The sequence below is a fragment of the Ambystoma mexicanum genome, chromosome 1p, assembly GCF_040938575.1.
Source record: "Ambystoma mexicanum isolate Mex_15411 chromosome 1p, UKY_AmexF1_1, whole genome shotgun sequence".
NCBI classification, from domain to species: domain Eukaryota; kingdom Metazoa; phylum Chordata; class Amphibia; order Caudata; family Ambystomatidae; genus Ambystoma; species Ambystoma mexicanum.
The window spans coordinates 1170312589-1170331486 of NC_090921.1; the positions used below are offsets into that span (position 1 = coordinate 1170312589).

Below are 18898 nucleotides of genomic sequence, written 5' to 3' on the forward strand. Positions count from 1 at the left end.
TGAATTGACAAGAGTACCTTGTCGTCCTACTTTTTCTGAACTATTGACATTAGTTATACAGCTTGACTTCTGCATGCAAGAGCGCAAGTCAGAAAAAAGGAAGGGTCAGCTACCCCCTAAAGCGTACCATAGGAGAATCAAAACCTTCAGAAGCTAAACCTGTGCAAGTGGGAACCACCTGGTGTCCTCTTACAGCCGAAGAGCGCAAATGGCATAGAGACCTGTGATTATGCATGTATTGTGGTTCTAATTCTAACATTCATCTATTGAAGGATTGCCATTTGGTTCCACCAAGGTGTTCGGGAAACGAAACCTCCCATCCAGGATAGGGACAGTTGGACGGGACAAAAATATGTCATGCCCCTTTAAATCACTTTGTTTGTCATCCAACAATGACATGTCATTAATAGTCTTGCAAGTTTATCTGACTATCAAAGATTGTCTCATTGAAACCTCTACTCTCGTGGATTATGCTGCTGCTGGATGTTTCATGTACACAGAATGGGTACAAAACAACACTATTCCATGGGAGATGACAAACGACTCACAACCACTGGAAGGAATCAATGGTCAACCCCTCAGTTCTGGTCCCATAACCTCGCACTCCTTACCTGTAGTGCTAAAGATGACTAACCAATGGAGACCATCATGTTTGACTTAATTAAGGCAGCCCACTATCCCATTGTTTTGGGTATGCCATGGCTCCAGTTGCATTATTCAGCTATAGATTGGACAAACCATACTGTGCATCTCTCATCTTTTTGCAAGGAATATTGTTACCCAACTACTGAGTTTGCTCAACCTGTTTCTTCTCTTCAATGGAACCCTTTGGCATTGCCCATTGGAAACATCCAGTTAGTACCAGAAGAGTATCGGGAGTTCCTTGACTTATTTATGGACCAACCCATTAAAACACTACCACCACATCGGGAATACGACTACGCTATTGATCTCATTCCAGGGTCGGTGGTCCCATTCGGTCGTATTTTCATACTTTCAGAATCTGAAAGGAAGGCTCTCCTGGAATAGCTACAACTCCATTTACAGAATGGTCTTAGAACTAAATCCAAGGCGCTGTGTGGGGCATCGCTTTGTTTTGTTCTGAAAAAAGACTGCTACGCACTGCATACTTGGATTATAGAGGCCTCAATAGCATTACCCTCTTCCGCTCATATATGACATTCTGGAGGCAGTCCAAGGGGTGGTTATTTTGACCAAACCAGACCTCATGGGGGCTTATCTGTTTTGAATAAGAGAGGGTGACGTATGGAAGACCGCCTTCCGGACTCCATTCAATCATTTTGAATATAAGGTCATGCCTTTCGGGCTTACTATGCCCCAGCTGTCTTCCAGCGTTTTGTCGATCACATCTTTTCTGACCTACTTTTTCATTCCATGATTATATACCTGGGTGGCATTCTAATCTACTCCAGGAGAATTGTAGATCATGAATTCCAAGTGAAGGAGGTTCTGTCAAGACTAGGAGAAAACCATCTGCTGGTAAAACCGGATAACTGCCTTTCGTGAATGACTTTCAGAAATTCCTCGGTCTCTCAAATTTCTACAGAAAGTTAATTTCCAATTATGCTGAGATCGTCTTGCCTTTAACTCACCTACTCAAGAACAACATTCCTTTTGTCTGGACTCCCGCTACTGAAGAAGCCTTTGTACTCTTAAAGACTTCCTTTTACACCGCTCCTATCCTTTGTTAACCGGACCCAACTAAGCCAATCATCGTTGAAGCTGATGCTCCCAACAGTGCTCTGGGTGCAGTTCTCCTACAAAGGCAGCTGGACAACAAAGAGCATGCCTTGGCATATCTGTCTCACACTTCATTGGAACACAGAATTAACTCTACAATCCTTGAAAATGAGCTCTTTCCAATTAAGACTGCCTTCACGGAACAGGGACATCTCTTCCGTGGGGGCCAGCATTCCATAGAGATCAGAACCGATCATAAAACCCTTTGTGCTCTGCAAAACATGGAAAGTAGAAACAGTGGGCAAGACCGGTGGGCTTATTTCTTTGCACAGTATGATTTCTTTGTTACACATTTACCTAGGTCCGAAAACATTGTGGCTGATGCCTTATCTAGGAAGAATAATACCGCCCAAGTCAATCTAAACCTTTCAGAAAGAATTTTAGAATTCAGTACCTTTCTGTTTCATGTCAATACCCTAATTCAAAAAATACAAGAAGGGGCGTCCTCCTACCTAAAGCAAAATCCTAAAACACTATCGGAACCAAGTGTTTCCATTAAAGAAGGTTTGATGTGTAAAGGTAACAGGATCTTCGTCCCAAACACCATCCTTCAACAACAAATCCTTTCATTATGACACAATAGTAGAACAGCGGGACACTGTGGTGTTTTGCATACTCTCCATCTCATACAAAGATCATTTTGGTGGCCAACAGTATAAAATGACGTGAAACAATATTTGATGGCCTGGTCCGTCTGTGCTCAGAACAAGAAACACACCAAGGCCATTGTAGGGAAGTTCCAACAACCACCCTTACCCTCACGCCCTTGGGAAGTTATTGCCACAGCCTTCGTTGCTGAATTACCACCAGCAGAAGGATGCACAGTGATAATGGAAACCATTGATGCTTTTAGCAGACAAGCGCATTTCACTCCACTCCCAAAACTCCCCTCTGCTGAGGAAATGGCATCTATCTTTCTAAAGACATATTCCACCTTCACAGGGTACCGTCCTCTTTAATTTCAGAGGATCACAGTATACTTTCAAATGTGGGACTCTCCTTTGATCAAGCCTTTGAATCAAACAATTTCTTTCCTCAGCGTACCATTCACAAACAAACGGTCTGACTGAAAGAGCCCATCAAACCACAGAACAGTACCACCGTGGTTTTCCACTTCTGCCCAGGATGACTGGGTATCCCTACTTCCTACTGCAGTGTTTGCCTATTGCAATGCTTATCATTCATCAATAAAAACAACTCAATTTCACTGTGCCTATGTGTTTCATTCCACTTTCTATCCAATCCGTCTGTATCCATTCCTTCAGTATACCTGCACCATACCAACATCTTCTCTGTCCCCGCTATTATTTAATTTGTACATTTGTCCTTTGCTTGACATTTTCTCGCTATTCAATCTACGTTATCACTCATATGCTGACGATGCCGAGATCTATGTGAGGCTAAAACATTCTCTGGAGGCGCTGGACCGAATCATGTCTTGTGCTGACAAAATCCAAAAGTGGATGCTGGAGAACAAACTCCAACTAAATCTGCAAAAAACAGAGATCACTGTTTTTGGTTCAAAAACTAAAGTGGCAAATGTTTTAAAACCTATTCCCTGCCCCAACTTATTTGGGGCTCCAACTAAATACACCCAGAAAGTCAAAAACCTAGGGGGCATTTGGCAGTCCAGTCTGAGTTGCATTGCAGGTTAAGCAGACTGTGAAGTCAGTTTACTTTTAACTTAAACTATTAAAACCACAGTTTCCTCTTATTTCGGAGAAAGATCGTCTGGTAGTAGTGGGAAGATTAGTTAATGCCAGGATAAAGTACTGTAATGCCATGCTGGCTGGCATTACCAAATACCAACTTCAGAGACTGCAAGTAGCCCAAAATGTGGCGAACCGATTGATTTTCAATCTACCTAGAAAAAACGCCATCTCTCCCTTTCTAGGGAACCGTCATTGGCTCCCGGTACAACAAAGGATTGTGTTTAAAATCCTATGCATGGTCTTTATGAGTGTTCATGATTTGGCCTCAGTTTATCTATTATCCAAGATTACTACATATTGCGACAACTGCATGTTACGATCTGTTGGACAAGGTTTACTGTTGGTTCCCTCTTCCAGAACCTCTACATGGGGTGACAGGCATTTTTCCTGTATTGACCCCTGAACATGGAACTCACTTCCAGATAGCTTACAACAAATCCAGTCATTGAACATGTTCAGGAAACAATTGAAGCTCTGCTTGTTCCTGTAAAGTATTCTTTAGCAAATGCTTCAATTTCTGTATGACTTGTGTTCAATAATCATCTGCCCCCAGATGCAGTTTACTGCCGGGTCCCCACGGGGTATGCGCCTTATAAATGTACAAAAATCAAATCAAATCCAAGATGGACAACAAGCCTTGGCTCATCTACAACATACCCGGGAACAAATCGCAAAATATGCTGACAAACACCGCTCACCAGAACCTGCATATCAAATAGGAGATACAGTATGGTTATCCACTAAATACCTAACAAAAAGACTGACTCCTTCGAATTCTCCCCTTTGTGCATGGGACCATTCCGCATTACAAAGTCATTACACAAGTCATAAACTCAGTTGCTGTCAAATTGGCCCTACCAAACCCCTTGAAGAGAATTCACCCGGTTTTCCATTCTTCTCTATTGAAACAGTATACACCTGGCTCTACTTCAAGAAAACAAAGACCAGCACCTCAACCCTTGCACATTGATGTAACTCCGGAGAATGTCATGCGATAGGAATATATAGTCACAAAGCATAGCTTGAGGGATGCTGAGGCATGTTGTTTCTAATATATCCCCTTGTACAACATCACTGATCATGTCACAAAGTGTGGATGTATTTATTTCCAAGGGATCTGCCCTTTTCTCTACTTCTCTACCTTAAGTAGGGTACATTTATCATTTAGAATAACCATCCTTTCTGCAAGTATTCATTAATTGGTCTTTCTGCTGCCCTTTAATCTGTCTTTCACCTTGCAGATTGCTCATCAGCTACTTGTGAATTTATTGATAGCCTGGGTACTTGCTAAATTTAACACCTTTAATGTACCATTTCTGTCTTTGTTTAACGCTGTGTGGGCTCTTTACCAGAGCTACACTTAGATGTTCTAGGATTATTTATGTAGTGTTCATCTGTCATGATGTTATCAGAACTAGTTTGTAACAGGCATCTCCCTCCCCCAAGACCTCTTGAGCGCTTTGCTTCTCCAGATTTGCATCTATTAATCTCAAGCTACATTCTAAATTCCAGTATTTCCTCAGTAAACCATTCAGCGAGCTTCTTGAACAGCTCAATTTCTTGTTTTAGGTAAAAGCATCCTACACAGCTCATGCCCAGAACGGCTTTTTACACAGTACTTTCGACCCTCCCACTTTTCTTAGCACGGTCCGCCTTACTTCTCTCTTTCATCCCCCCCTTTATGTGCTAGAAAGATGTTCAGACGTTGTAGGGTTGGAATTACCGCTAAAATATTACATGAGAATACACTGCAGTGAATGTCAGCATCCCCCCTTGACCATTTGATGAGGCTTATATATTTTCTGTACCTAAAGATATAATGTCCATTTCAGCTAAATCCTGCCTTATTAGGTGTGAACCCCCCAACCTAGAATATAGAGGTGCACATGTATTACACAATCTACAAAATCTTCCACAGCATGGAGTTCAATAGAATTAGAAAAATTAAAGCTGCCTTTTTTGTGTGCCTCCTTAAAAATGTCATATTGAGCTTAAAGATCTTTTACAGTATTAACTTAAGTACGGCCATTAGTACAATTTAACCTAGATCTGGTTGTTTTTCCTATTTGACTTACCTGATTTCCCACAAAATGTAAGGTAGGTTGAACAGGAATTCCCCCCTTTAGTTTGGGCTGGCGAATTTGGAGCACCCAAAAACACACATTTCACGGCTATTAAATTAACAAATTCAACTTGCTTTCCTTTATTGGACAGTGGGGCTAAGATCTTTGCCAGTTGTCTCTCGATTAGGCTAGAGCAATGGGCGCTGCTAAATAATACATAACCTATTTATCAAGCAGGGTTTAGTAAGGGTTTTATTTCATTCTGTCACACATTTGTCCTTGCTACTATTATAAGTAAATATGTGAGATTTAGAAGTGGAATAGTGTATGCAAGCTTTTTAGATTTAGTTAAAGCTTTCGAGTCCCTTGATCACTCCCTTCTGTGGAACAAACTACACAAAATGGGGGTGCTGCACCCCTTTTGAAATTAATTTGTCTGTACTCCAGTACTCAAGCTTCTGTGATTGGTCGCCCTAGCTCCGGGGCTAGTGAGGATTTCTTGACGAATAAAGGTGTTCGCCAGGGCTGCCCAATGGCCCCTCTGCTGTTTATTATTTTTCTTTCTGATTTTATGTTGGCTGCATCGCAGTCAGGTTTGTCTCTGCCACTTTTAAATGGAGTCTTGCACTCTTTTCTTTTTTATGCAGATGGTGCTATCTTGTTAGATTTAACCCTAAAAGGACTAAGGAGCAGCTTTAGCTATGCAGCAAGCTAATTTGAGGCCAAAGGTTTGAGCTTGAATTTAAATAAAACAAAGATAGTGGCTTTTGACACCAATAAAAAGAAATACAATTGGTCTATAAACAATACTAATATCAATGTTGTTGATTCATATTGATATTTTGACGTGCATTTTTCAAGTAATTGCTTGTGGTCTGCACATCTACAGCAGTTGGAAAACCGTTTACGAACTGGCTTGGGGGGCCTGAAGAGATTTGATTACAAATACGGTAGCATCCTCCTTGACAAATGTATCCATGTATTGGAAGCAAAGGTATATTCATCTGTACTGTACTGCAATTTGGGGTAGTATGTGCAGTATGACCCTGGATCGCATTTTGCATATTTATTTGAGGAAGCTGCTGGGCATGTGCCCAAGTACTCCAGGGTTAGCTCTTGCCTTTGAAGTGGAGGTTTTAAAGATTGGCATGTGAGCTGAATTTAGATTTCTTGATTATTTTCGTAAATGACATTCAAGTCCCTCATAGAACCCAAATATTATGAAAGTGATGGCCAAGTTAGCAAAACACAACGTTTTTGGTGAATACCCTTGGTGCAAGAAACGATGTTTGTTACGTAGTAAGTGGAGTATTGATTTTGAGCAGTTGGGGGGGGGTCTGTTGACTATGCAAGAGTTGAAAAAGAAAGCAAGAAAGCTAGAATTTAATCTAGCCATAAACAGTATGACAAATCTTTGATCATTGAGTCACTTAGCGAGTGCACGTTGTGTACATATGGAAAGTAGCACGATAAGCGCTAGTCGGACATCCATTCATAGACAAATTCTTGCAATGTGATATTAAATGTCCTGTCATTAAGTGGCCGGAAGCCGTGGCAGTTTATGTCTAAGCACTGCACCTTTGGCAGTGGTGCTATAGAGAATTTACCACATTTTCTGCTTATTTGTACAAGATGATTAGATTTAGACGCCAGTGGCTAAAAAGACATTTTATTTGTAATAACATTAGGTCTGTTTTGGAGGCAATTAATGTTGTTTTGTCTTGTGTGGATGCATTGTTTTCTTAATGATTTAGGTGATTATATTGTTGTCTCTTTTAAGCGTCTGGAAAGGAAATGTTAATGTTGCTTTTATCATTACATATGGCTATAAATGCACACCGTCAATCCTTTTAATAATTTTCTTTTTAATAGGGTTTTATCCTTGTATTCTACTGTAATTTTCTTTGTAAATGGTTCAAACCAAAATAAAGCATTACGACTAATTTCTTACAGGTCATACAGTAATGATTCACTCACACTTATCAAAACATAGTCCTCTATCTAAGGCCTCTTTGTACCTTGCACTGTGGAAAGTTGTGCATTTTCCTTATGATGGACCATTGGGTGAAGAAAATAATCACAATACAAACAATATAAACCTCTGCTAAAAGCCATTAAACATCAGTGTCATCAATACAATAGTACTAGAATTACCTTACCTCCCTTGTCAACACATACAATGATTTTATCTCCCAAGCAGTAAACACCTGTGCCCTCCCCCCATCAAACTGCACACATCTAATTACAACACTCATAGGAACTGCTGGTTCACTCCAGACCTCGCAGCTAGCCGTGCAAGGAAACGAGGTAGTAAAGCAGAATGGCGATGCAACCCCTCTACCATTACCAAATCTCTATTCTCCACCTTAGCCAAGTAATACAAACTCATAATACATACAGCAAAAGCCTCCAGCTTCAACACTCGAATCACCAATGTCAACTCTTAACTCGTGCAAGCTCTTCACTATCCTATGAGATAACGGAGACCCCTTCTGCCCCTCCCACCACGATCACCATCAATGATCCTTCTCAACTACCGCCCCATCACCAGAGAACCATTCCTTCTTAAAATGCTTGACAGAGCAGCATATCTTCAAATCCAAACATATCTTGAACACCACATCCTCAAGCCTCTGCCAATCCGGCTTCCGTCCTCAGGGTGGGACAGAATCAGCCCTTTCTTAACCTCACCAAACAGATCAACGATCTCCATAACTCAGGCAAACTCGCCCTCCTGCTGGACCTCTCTGCTGCCTTCGACTTGGACGACCACCAAACCCTCGGCCACCACCTCACCTTGGCAGACAATTTCTTCCCCCAAGCCACCAACTGGATTGCATCATTTCTAGCAGATAGATCTTCCTGTATCTACATTGGCAACTCCACTGGCCCGTCTCCTGCGGAGTGCCACAAGGTTCATGCGGCTCACCGACCGTATACAATATTTACACCAAACCCCTCTTTGACCACCTTACCTCCCTGGCTATCTCCTACACTAACTACGCAGACGATACCCAGATCCTCAACCCTCTTTCAGGCACCTACCCTGAGGATAGCTCCAACCTCACAGCCAGCTACAAAACTATTCAAGCCTGGATGGCGTTCCACAGCCTCTGCTTGAACGATGACAAAACCGAGATCCTAATCTTTGGCAATGCAACATTACTCTCTAATCTCGATCCTGCAGAGCAATCATTCCTGATATGGCAACACCAACCCAGTTTCCCGTCATCAAGACACTGGGAATGTATCTTGATTCCACCCGTAGCATGTCGCGGCATGTAAACGCTATTGCATTGTCTGCTGCTTACACTACGAGACTCCTCAATGCCTGCAAATCCTTCCTCTCAACCAACCACTGCCTTACCATTGCATGCGCCATCATTGGTTCAAAACTGGACTACTGTATCGCTCTCTTTGCTAGCACCACCGAATGAAACCTCAACAAGCTACAAGTGAGAACAATGCACAACAAGCTGGTCTCAACCTCTCCAAATGGGAGCACATGAAAGCCGCCAGGAGAGAAGCACATTGGCTTCCAATTCGTGACCACATTTAATTCAAAACTCTGGCCATCACCCATTAACGCCTTTCCAACTCAGCACTGCCCTAGCTCTCACAAAGACTCTCCTTGTACACTCACTCCAGACCAACTCGCTCCGGCAACAGTCTCAAGCTCTCTGTGCCCAGATTCAAATGATCCAGAGCAAGCGGCTCCAGTTCCCTCTAACAGCAGCCTGTTTATGGAACTCGTGCTGCTCACTCTCCGATCCAACACATCCTACATGTCTTTCAAAAAGAAATCTTTAGAATTGGCTTAACTAAGTTCTCTATATTATCTTGGGCACTATGCACCTATTGCTTTATGCCACTGTATATCATGTAACCTGCGCCCAGATGCGTGTGGGTTCAAGTGCGTTTTTTAAATGTAAAAAATACAATTAAAATAAATTATCATAAATAATTCAAGTAAAAACTATTAAAGAAGAAAAGAGTGAACAGAAACAGTAGTAACAGCAGTGGGTATATATAAATATATACTATTTTTTTGTGTGAAATCTGGTACAGGTTTCAAAATGATGAAACAGGCCCACAGCCCTTTCAGAAGTTCAAGACTATGTACGTCTATGCAAATCTCTTTTACAGCTGATAACACCAGAGTCTGTTATGCTCAAAATCCTTCAGTTTAACATGGTGCAGGTAGCAAACCGGTGAAATGGGCCTCTATCACCCGCTCCTTAAATGGCTGATGTCTATGTATATCCCACAAAAAAAAAAAAATCAGAGAGACCATCAAGCTCACAATCTTCACTAGTGACGTGAATGGGTACCAAGCCAAGTATAGTACTCCTTTTACCTATGCATTACACAATTCAAGCATATAGAGAGCCCACTAGAAAAAAGTTTCCAAAGCTTCTACACCACAAAGGCTTTTGAAAAACGGCCCTTCAATGATCATTCAACATCAACATCCGGTATAATAGTATACTCCTAACATGCTGTTTGCCTCAAAACCTTACTTAGTTGAGGCGCAAAACCAGACGCAAAAACAAAGATCTGTCAGCAGAGTGTACTATAGTGTAACGTAGTGTAAAGCCAACTGTGGCCCAGCAGAAATTCTTATTGCTGGACAATGGTTAGGGTTCTTACTACATAGCTGCTTATTCCTGGTAAAAACGTTTTTGGAGCATTTGTGCACCATCTACATTTCTGCTGTTGCTGTAATTTCTGAGGCGTCTCAGTGGACTGGCGCTAGGCTGCCCCACTCTCGGCATTCGAGCTTAAGATACTTCCCTGGGCAGCATCCGCAGAGCGAACGTGCCTAACAAAAATAATGATGTATAGCCCTGGTGGTAACTCCAAGCCATATGCTGCCTGCAGACTCTCCCATCCAACCATATTTACCCACTCATCCATCGACCCATGCATATTCACTCACGAAAATAACCGTATACAGCCACTCACCCGTACAACTTTATTCACCCGTGCATTCATCCTCCGACCCAACCATACTCATCCACTTATCCTCCCTTATTCACACACTGACTCGTGTATGCACCCATATGATATGGACTCATCTAACCATATTCCTCCACGCATCCATCCACCTTTCCAACCATGTTTACCCACTCATTTAGCCACCCAGCCAAACATAATCAACCACTAATTTATCCACCAATACAGACCTATTAACCCAGTGATCCAAATGTATTTTTTAATTATTTCATTGTTTCATTAAAAACTTTTAAAATATTTCAAGCAATTTTATACTTTCTTTATATCTAACAATCATTTAAATAACACTCATTAGTCTTTCTCTACATCTTAGTTTGTCTATCGTTTTTGACAAGATGCTTTTTGATTTAACATTCAAAACCTATCCCATGGCCTCTTTTCTAGTTCATCAAGGAAAGATAGTGAAGCATATGTTAGCCTCTTATCAGTTCCTTCATGCATCAAGCTCCACAGATCGTCGCAACTTATCAACGATCTTACTCTCTTCACTTTCCCCAGATACAGTTCTTAATTCTCTTAAATTCTCACAATATACAATAGGATGTTTCAAGGTCTCTTGTGTCGTTCCACAGAATCTACATTGCTCATCATCCGCCACGCCTCTCTTTCTCAGATTTACGACTTCTTTCGTAATTTCATAAATGTTTTCCCTTTGCAGTTACAAGGAAATAACTCCAGATATTTGGGTAAAGTATTTTGAGCTCTTGCTTCAGGCGGTGCTTGAATCATACATCTATTGCTTCCGTTGTTTCGCACCAATCCAATTCCCATATTTTTTTCTTTACCTTGTTAGGGTTGTGCGAGATCGTCAGCCCCATACACTTTTCTGTATAGGGCCAGGGTGTTCCACAACACCCTTGCGTTAATCAATAAGAGCCCTAATTCAAAGCGTATGCATGTAATAGGGATTCCTTTAGGTAGTTGCAAAACTTTACACCAAAATGTATTCTCAAACCAAAACCAAATTTTATAAGGACAGCCCAACATAGTTTCTCCTCCAAATATCAAGGATGGGATCACCTTTGCTCTCTAAAACCCCATAACGTAATTAAAACTGAATTTTCCATATTTCTTGTTTACCATAGCACCCTGCGCTGCTAGGACCTTACATTTTCTTTTGATATTCTGTACCATGGGTTCATCCATGATGTGCGGGTTTAACAGCACTGCTAGATACTGTGTCTGATTTGTTCTGGTGATAGGTTCTCAAACCGATTGAACATCTAAAGATTTTCTTTTTACTCAGTTTGGATCCGGCTAAGTTTTGTAGGACCAGTTTTTCTGTCTTATCTGCATTGATCTTCAGTCCATTTTTGTCGTTGTATACCTTTAGAGCCGTTAATTTCCGCTGCAGACCAACTGGGGTTACATCAAACAACACCATGTCATCGGCATAAAGCATATGTTCAAGCTGATTTCCGTTTATCCCAGGCGGGAACGCTCTTACATCAACCAATTGCAACATTGCAACATCGAAGATAAATAGGCTGAATAGCATTGCTCCAAGCGGGCATCCCTGCTTGACTCCTCTTGCAGTTTTTATTGCAGAGGAGAGTGAGCCCATTTGATTCAACCTAATTTTGATTTCAGTGTCCGAGTATAGTTCTTGTATCGCCCTCATTATGTTTTTTGGACATTGTATTGCAGCTAACTTGATCCAAAGTTGTTCCCGATCAACACTGTCGAAGGCTTGTGCCAAGTCGACGAGGGCTAGATATATTTTAGTTTTCCTTTTTATTGCCTCCATTTTTAGTATATTGATCATCAATAAATTGAGGGCACAGCCTACTCCTTTTACGAAGCCAGTTTGGCGGATGTCTGTTATTTCTGCTTCCTTACTCCATCTGAGTAGACGGATTAACAACTGGTTTGTGAATAGTTTCCCAACAACATCAAGCAGTGCTAGAGGACTAAATTTTTTTGGATCAGATCTTTCCCCTTTTTTAAACACTGGCACAATCAATGCGGTTTTCCATGATCTTGGCACCCTCATTTCCTTCTGTATATTCTGGAATAATATGTAGCAGAACTCTGCCCATGCTTCCGGGTGCTGTTTTAATATCACATTAGTCAATCCGTCAGGGCCGGGGGCCCTAGAGGAGCTTAGTTTCTTGATGTTGAGCAATAAGTCTTCCTTGGTGATTTCAAGATCCCATGTATTCAAGATGCCTGTGTTCTCGTATTTTACTTGACCATGCTTCTTAAATAAGTCAGTATAATGCGTGATCCATTGATTTTCCGTTACAATACTGGTCTGAAGGGCTCCTTGAGGCGCATCTTCATTGTTTATGATGGTCTAAAATCGACTTAGATTTCTATTCTTCATGATTTTTAGTATTGCCTGAGCATCTTGTTGTAAAATGGTATGTTTGTGGGATGATAACCAGGACTTGTAGTGGGATTTATGTTTCTTAATTACTGCCCATAGCTCCGGGTTTCCACTTCTCTTGGTTTTTCTAATTGCTTTTCTTAGTTCATGTTTCTTAGCAACTATCCTAGGGTCATATGTATGTAGATGCTTAAACGCAGGTTTGTTTCGCCCCTTTTGATGTTCAGTAAATTGTTCTAAAAATGAGGTGTATTCAATTGTGTCTCTTATTTCCATGTCTCTAGTCTCTCTAAACAAGTTTGTTATGTCATGTATATTTTCTTCTTCAATCCGTATTCTATTTCTCCCAGGCATAACATTTGTTCTGATCTTCCATAGCTCTTTCTCAATGACACTTGGGCTCAGCATTTGCATTTCAATTAAATTATGATTGCTTTGGGTCATCGGTAGCACGTTAAATTTCATTATTCAGCTCATCACCGCTTCAGAGACGTAGAAGTGATCTAATATAGATTTACTCAAACCTTGTTCCCATGTTTCTTTCGGAGGGATGTCTCCTTTAACGTTTCCATTTAATCGTGTCATTTCTCTGATTTCCATCTCTTCGGCCCAATCCTCTTTTATTTGGTATGGATCCATGTGGGTTTTAGAGTTCCTTTTCTTGGATTCTTTATTCCATGGTATACATTCCATAATAAGGTCACCACATAAGATCATTTCTTCATCATTACCAATTGACTTAATTAAGTCTAGTATTTCGCAGATCGAATCTAGGAATTCTGCTTCATCCGTGGTTTTGTGTTGCCAGTAGATATTAATTATATAGATCTCTTTCCAGATCCGGTCATGATCCAAATGTATTTATCATTCCACCCAACAACCATATTCGCCCCTCATTGATTCAGCTTAATGCATTCACTAAACATCCATTCACCTAGTCATCCATCCACCGTCCGCACTCATTCAATGGATTTTCAGCCAATCATCTGCACACTAAACATCCTTATTCACCCACTGCATGCTCACCCACTCATCCATCCATATTTAATCAATGATCCACCCACTCATACAACCATATTCACCCACTCACCCTTATTAAATCACTCATTCGTCCACCCAGCCAACCATATACACCCAGCTATCCATCCACATATCGATCCATTCACTCATCCATCCATCCACCCGTAGAACCATACTCACACACTCATCCATTAACCAAAGCCACTATGTTTAAACACTCACCTACTCATTCCCACATATATTTTTTTTTCAAAAGACCTGTTGGCTTTGAAAATGTTTAACTCTGTACACACAGACCGGTTTGTGTTGTGGAGGAAGAAGAAAGCCAAAAGGTAAACATATAGGGAAAAGCCGAACCGAAACAGACGGAGATGAAAGTCCCACGCCTACCAAGTAAGCGTTGATTAAAAACTTCTACTTTGCATTCTTTGTAAACATAGCACCATCTGAGACAGAAGATTTCTATTTAAAATAAAATATGTCATTTCGTTACAAAAATAAAGAAATGCATGCCAATCTGTCAATGGGTTTAAATTTGCATTCTGGCAATTGCAGCCCCTTATTTCTCCATTATAAACCTAGAAGTACAAGTCCAAAAATGCAAAGGTAAAGCCAAGACTGGACTAGCATCCCATCGCTGGAATGAGGTATGTTGACATGTATGACAACGATTATGTTGTAAAATGATGACACCGAAAGGACAGATGTTGTTGGTGATGTTTATTTACCCACATATACAGATACTGGATTTAACATTTACAGCATCTCGTGCAAATGCAGTCTCTTAACAGGTTCCTGTGTGTTGTGTATAAGTCTCTTGCTTTCCACCTTCAGGCACAACATATATTTAATAACAAATGAAGGAGCGCCGGGCCACAGCTATTGCTCCGGCTGATTCCCACTCCAGCCTATATCGCTCTCCCCTGTGCGTACCCAGTCTCGCAAGATCCCAGTGCTTGCGGGCTCTCGTGAGACTCGCTGACCGCAGATCACTTGATGGAATAACTAAACATATAGTTCGGTACCTTGCAGGTGCAATTACAGTGTGGCTGTTTATGTCCTCCTCTGTATCCTGTACAGGGAACTTCCCTCGAGCAGTTGTGTCTGTGCATACATAATGGCTATGTGTCAAAGCATATATCTATTCGAAATGCACTGTACTGATGTTTTGAATAGTCCAAATACGAAACTGGAAGGTAAATGAGTTTCATATTCCAAATATGCTGCAGCAGTCCATGTGACCCGTTCCACATATATTCAGCACTGGGTCTTTATGAACAATAAGACGTGCTGTGATCATGTCAACCTAAGCAGTTAAGACGAAAACAGAAGACTACAACGCTTTTTAAAAATAAAATCATATGTGCTTCGTCATCTGGTGGCACAGTTTTAGAACAGAACAATAGTTTCTGAGGTGACGGGCACTTATCAGAAGCGTGCATTATCACTTCAGAGAAAGGATGGATCAGCCTAGCCCCAAACTCTCCCCTGCGGTCCACTGAAATCAGACGTAAAAAACAGAAATGCTTGCACACACGTCAATTGAGGTTAAGGTAACGCACCTGGACTTTTGTTTCAGTTGCGCCAGCTGAACCATAACCCCGTGTCTGCCTATATGGACTCCTAAAGCATGAGATTCGTGTAGTGTGTGAGTCTAGTTCCCATCTGAAAAAGGGACCTTAGCCATCCTCAGTCTCCTCCTAGTCATGTGATTTTCAGTACGTTACGTTCCCTCTCTTTACGTAATATCCTACGCCATTTGTTCTTGATCTTTACTACTTCAAGCAGGGAATGGCACCAACAGAAGCTTAATCTATGTGTTGCTGGAGCCGAATTTCCAACACACACGCACTGACATTTCTCAGATACCTGGAAGATGTATCATGGATCGTGCGGGCAAATTCCAACATGACATTTTGCATATCTCTGAGTCTGAGCCTCTCAACCGTTTGTGTCGTAAAGGCGGGTGAAAACACCCGATTTTATTTTTGGCGGGGGAGATGCCCGAAACGAATGGGCGTGCAGGAGGTTTGGCTGGTGAGTCAGCTCTTTACAAGGCGGGCGACACCCGCAAAAAGCGTGTGAGTTGAGAGCTATGAACCGTTTTGGCTACAGCTGGGGAAAAACGCCAGTCTGAGGCACCTCATCATACTTCTCAAACCTTTCTGTCCCCATTGCATTGTATGGATGTAGGCAGTGCTTTAAGTGGGGGGCCCTCGTTTGGGGGCGTGGCTTCCATCGTGGGCGTGGCCTAAAACGTGCACAAATCATTGTAAGGTGCGCAAACAAATATATAAATGTATGTGAGCATTTATATATTTGTATGCGTAATACTATGGTTTGTGTACCTTTCAAGCCTTATAAACATACCAATGTTACGTATTTCTATGTTTATAAAAAGGTGGCTTGAAAAGTGCACAAACCATAGTAATTTACGCACACTTGTGTGCTTACCTTATTATGGTTTGTGCACTTTTCAAGCCACCTTTTATAAGCATAGAGATTTATAACATATTTCTATGTTTATAAAAGACGGCTTGAAACGTAAACAATTCAAGGCATCTTTTATAAAGCGTTGAGGGGTGGCTTTGTCCATCGACAAAGCTTTATAAAAGATGCCTTGAATTGTGCACGTTTCAAGCGGTCTTTTATAAACATAGAAATATTTCTACGTTTATAAAAGATGGCTTGAAACGTATACAATTCAAGGCATCTTTTATAAAGCTTTGCCAACGGAGATAGACACCTCGGGCTCTGTGATCTATCTGCTCTGAGCAGAGATCACTGAGCCGGAGGCGCCTTTCACCCGCTGCGAAGCAGCGGCCTCCGTGATATAATCTACATATTAGATCATGGAGCCCGCAGGTTCGCTGAGGGTCAGTGACCTGGCGAGGGCAAACAAAGGAACTGTAACTTCCCTGATGACCCCCCCCCCCCGATGAGGGGTCATCAGGGAAGTTACAGTGACTGACAGAAGTGCCAGCTTCTGTCAGCTCGCCTGAAATTAAACTGGCGGGCGCATCTCCCGTCGCGGCTGCGGCCGCGGCGGGATAATGCATCCCACCAATGTTGTGTGGGATGGGGGGCCCCGGCTCAGTCCCACTTTTTGGAGACTGCCGGGGCCCGGCCCCGGCAGGCCCCGGCCCACTTTAAGCACTGGATGTAGGACCTTGGCGGTTGAGTGAAGGGATTCTTTCGCGGGTTAAACTTGCCATAACCTTTTGAGAGGTATGTACCCCTGGGTGCTTAGATTATAAAGAAGACCTACAAGAATGCAGTCATGGGGTAACAGCTGCAGATTATCATCGGACAATGAAAAGCTATGCATGGCCCTTTATCACCCAGGTGCTAATGTAGTCGAAAAGGCAATGAGGTGAGAATGTTGCAGGATACTGCAAAGCCTGAGGGAAGTAATGGCCTGAAGGCAGCTGTAACATACTTATTTCAAGACGCACATGTAATGTCTTGAATTAATGGAAGTATTTTACTTTGTCATGAAACTACCAACAAGAGGCTGCTGCTCGGCTATTCCGGAGGTTTTAGGTCTATTTCAACTGAAAGGTTTGAAAGGCTCTGAAGCCGCTCCCGTCCTCAGTCAGCAGAGCCATATGGAGGAGGGCATCTGGTTGTAGGTCTGGAGGGAAGGGTTATCTGGGTGTAGGTATAGATAGTTTGTTTTGAAGGGGCAGGGCCATCTGTGGGTCCTTTGAGTGTGGAACTGTGGGTGTTTGGGGGCCATCTCAGTGTGGGTCTAAATAAGAGATTTAACGAGGGGGACTAATAAAGAGGAGGGTCTAATGTGGCGAATGAAGCCGGGTACTAGGGCACTGGTGGTGAGTGGGCCTGACGGGGACATCTGAGAGTGTGTATTGAAGTCGGAGCTTTGTAGTTGTCTTAATGATGGGGCTAACTTAGTGGTAGCTCTGTTCAGAATGGGTCTAGTTTAGAGAATTGTCTAACAGGTGTCTAATTTATCTGGGCTGAAGTGCGGAATAATTTGGAGTTGGCTTGCGTTGGGCCTAATGAAGACTGGGTAGGTTTGGGCTAATGAAGCAGGTGCCACTGGAGAGTATGTTTTATGGGGACACTACAGACTGAGTCTGGGGTGGCATCTGAGAATGGGTCTAGAGTGGTCATTCAGGGTTGCTACTCTGGGTATCGGATTGGAAAGTGGCTAATCTGGGAGTTGGTTTAGAGGGGTAATCTTGGTGTATGATTGGTGGGCGCAACTGGTTGTGGGTCTGGGGAGTGCTGGGGTGCGTTTAAAAGGGTGTTGTCCGGAGGGGTGGCTAAAAAAAGAGGCGGGTCTGATAAGGTGAATAAAGCAGGATTCTAGTACAATGGTGAGAGAGACTGACCGTGGCACCCTAGAGTGGTTCTTGAAGGGGAATTCTGGCATGGGGCTAATGAAATAGTACATTTTATCTGAAGGAGTCTAATTAAGAGGGTAGTTTTGACAGCTGCCTAATTTAGCCGCATTGGAGGAGGGCTAATTTAGAAGTTATCTAGACGTGGCTATGGAAGTCTGGGTACGGTTCGGGCTAATACACAAGGTTCTACAACGGGTTAGACAGAGGCCATTGGAGTGTAGATCTGATTGGGGAACTGCAGAGTAAGTCTAGAGTGGGGCATCTCAGAGTAGGTCTAGAAGATGGAAGACTAGAGGAGAGGTTGGATAGAGTGGATAGCGAACATTTGAGCTGAGTTAAAACAGGTCTGATGGGACCTTGGTAAAGAAGCAAAGGGGTAAGATATGGGCAGATTTAAAGGACTATTGGCTAAGGGTACATTAGGAAAGTGGTAGGTAGGGTTAATGAGGAGGGACTGGTGGGGGCTAAAGAATTTTGGAATGGATTGAGGAGGTGCAGAAGCAACTGCTCTGTTTCTCTGAGCAGGGTGGCTTGAACCCCTCATGAACTTCCAGCGTCTGTCTCCATCCCAGAGTTTCACAGCATGGCGTGCACACCGCATATGGGTCTGCATTATAGTTTCATGGA

General features: G+C 42.3%; 1 protein-coding gene across 2 annotated transcripts in view; it reads right to left on the minus strand.

Annotated features, from left to right (window-relative positions):
- The window catches only part of LIN37 (lin-37 DREAM MuvB core complex component), a 470461-nt gene extending 454871 nt beyond the window's left edge, over window positions 1-15590 (minus strand). For both annotated transcript variants that reach the window (XM_069604871.1, XM_069604872.1), the window contains exon 1: window positions 15464-15590. In XM_069604871.1, the coding sequence (XP_069460972.1) occupies window positions 15464-15498 (35 nt within the window). In that variant the 5' untranslated portion in view covers window positions 15499-15590. The remainder of the gene's footprint in view (window positions 1-15463) is intronic.
- Window positions 15591-18898: the final 3308 nt, after the last annotated feature.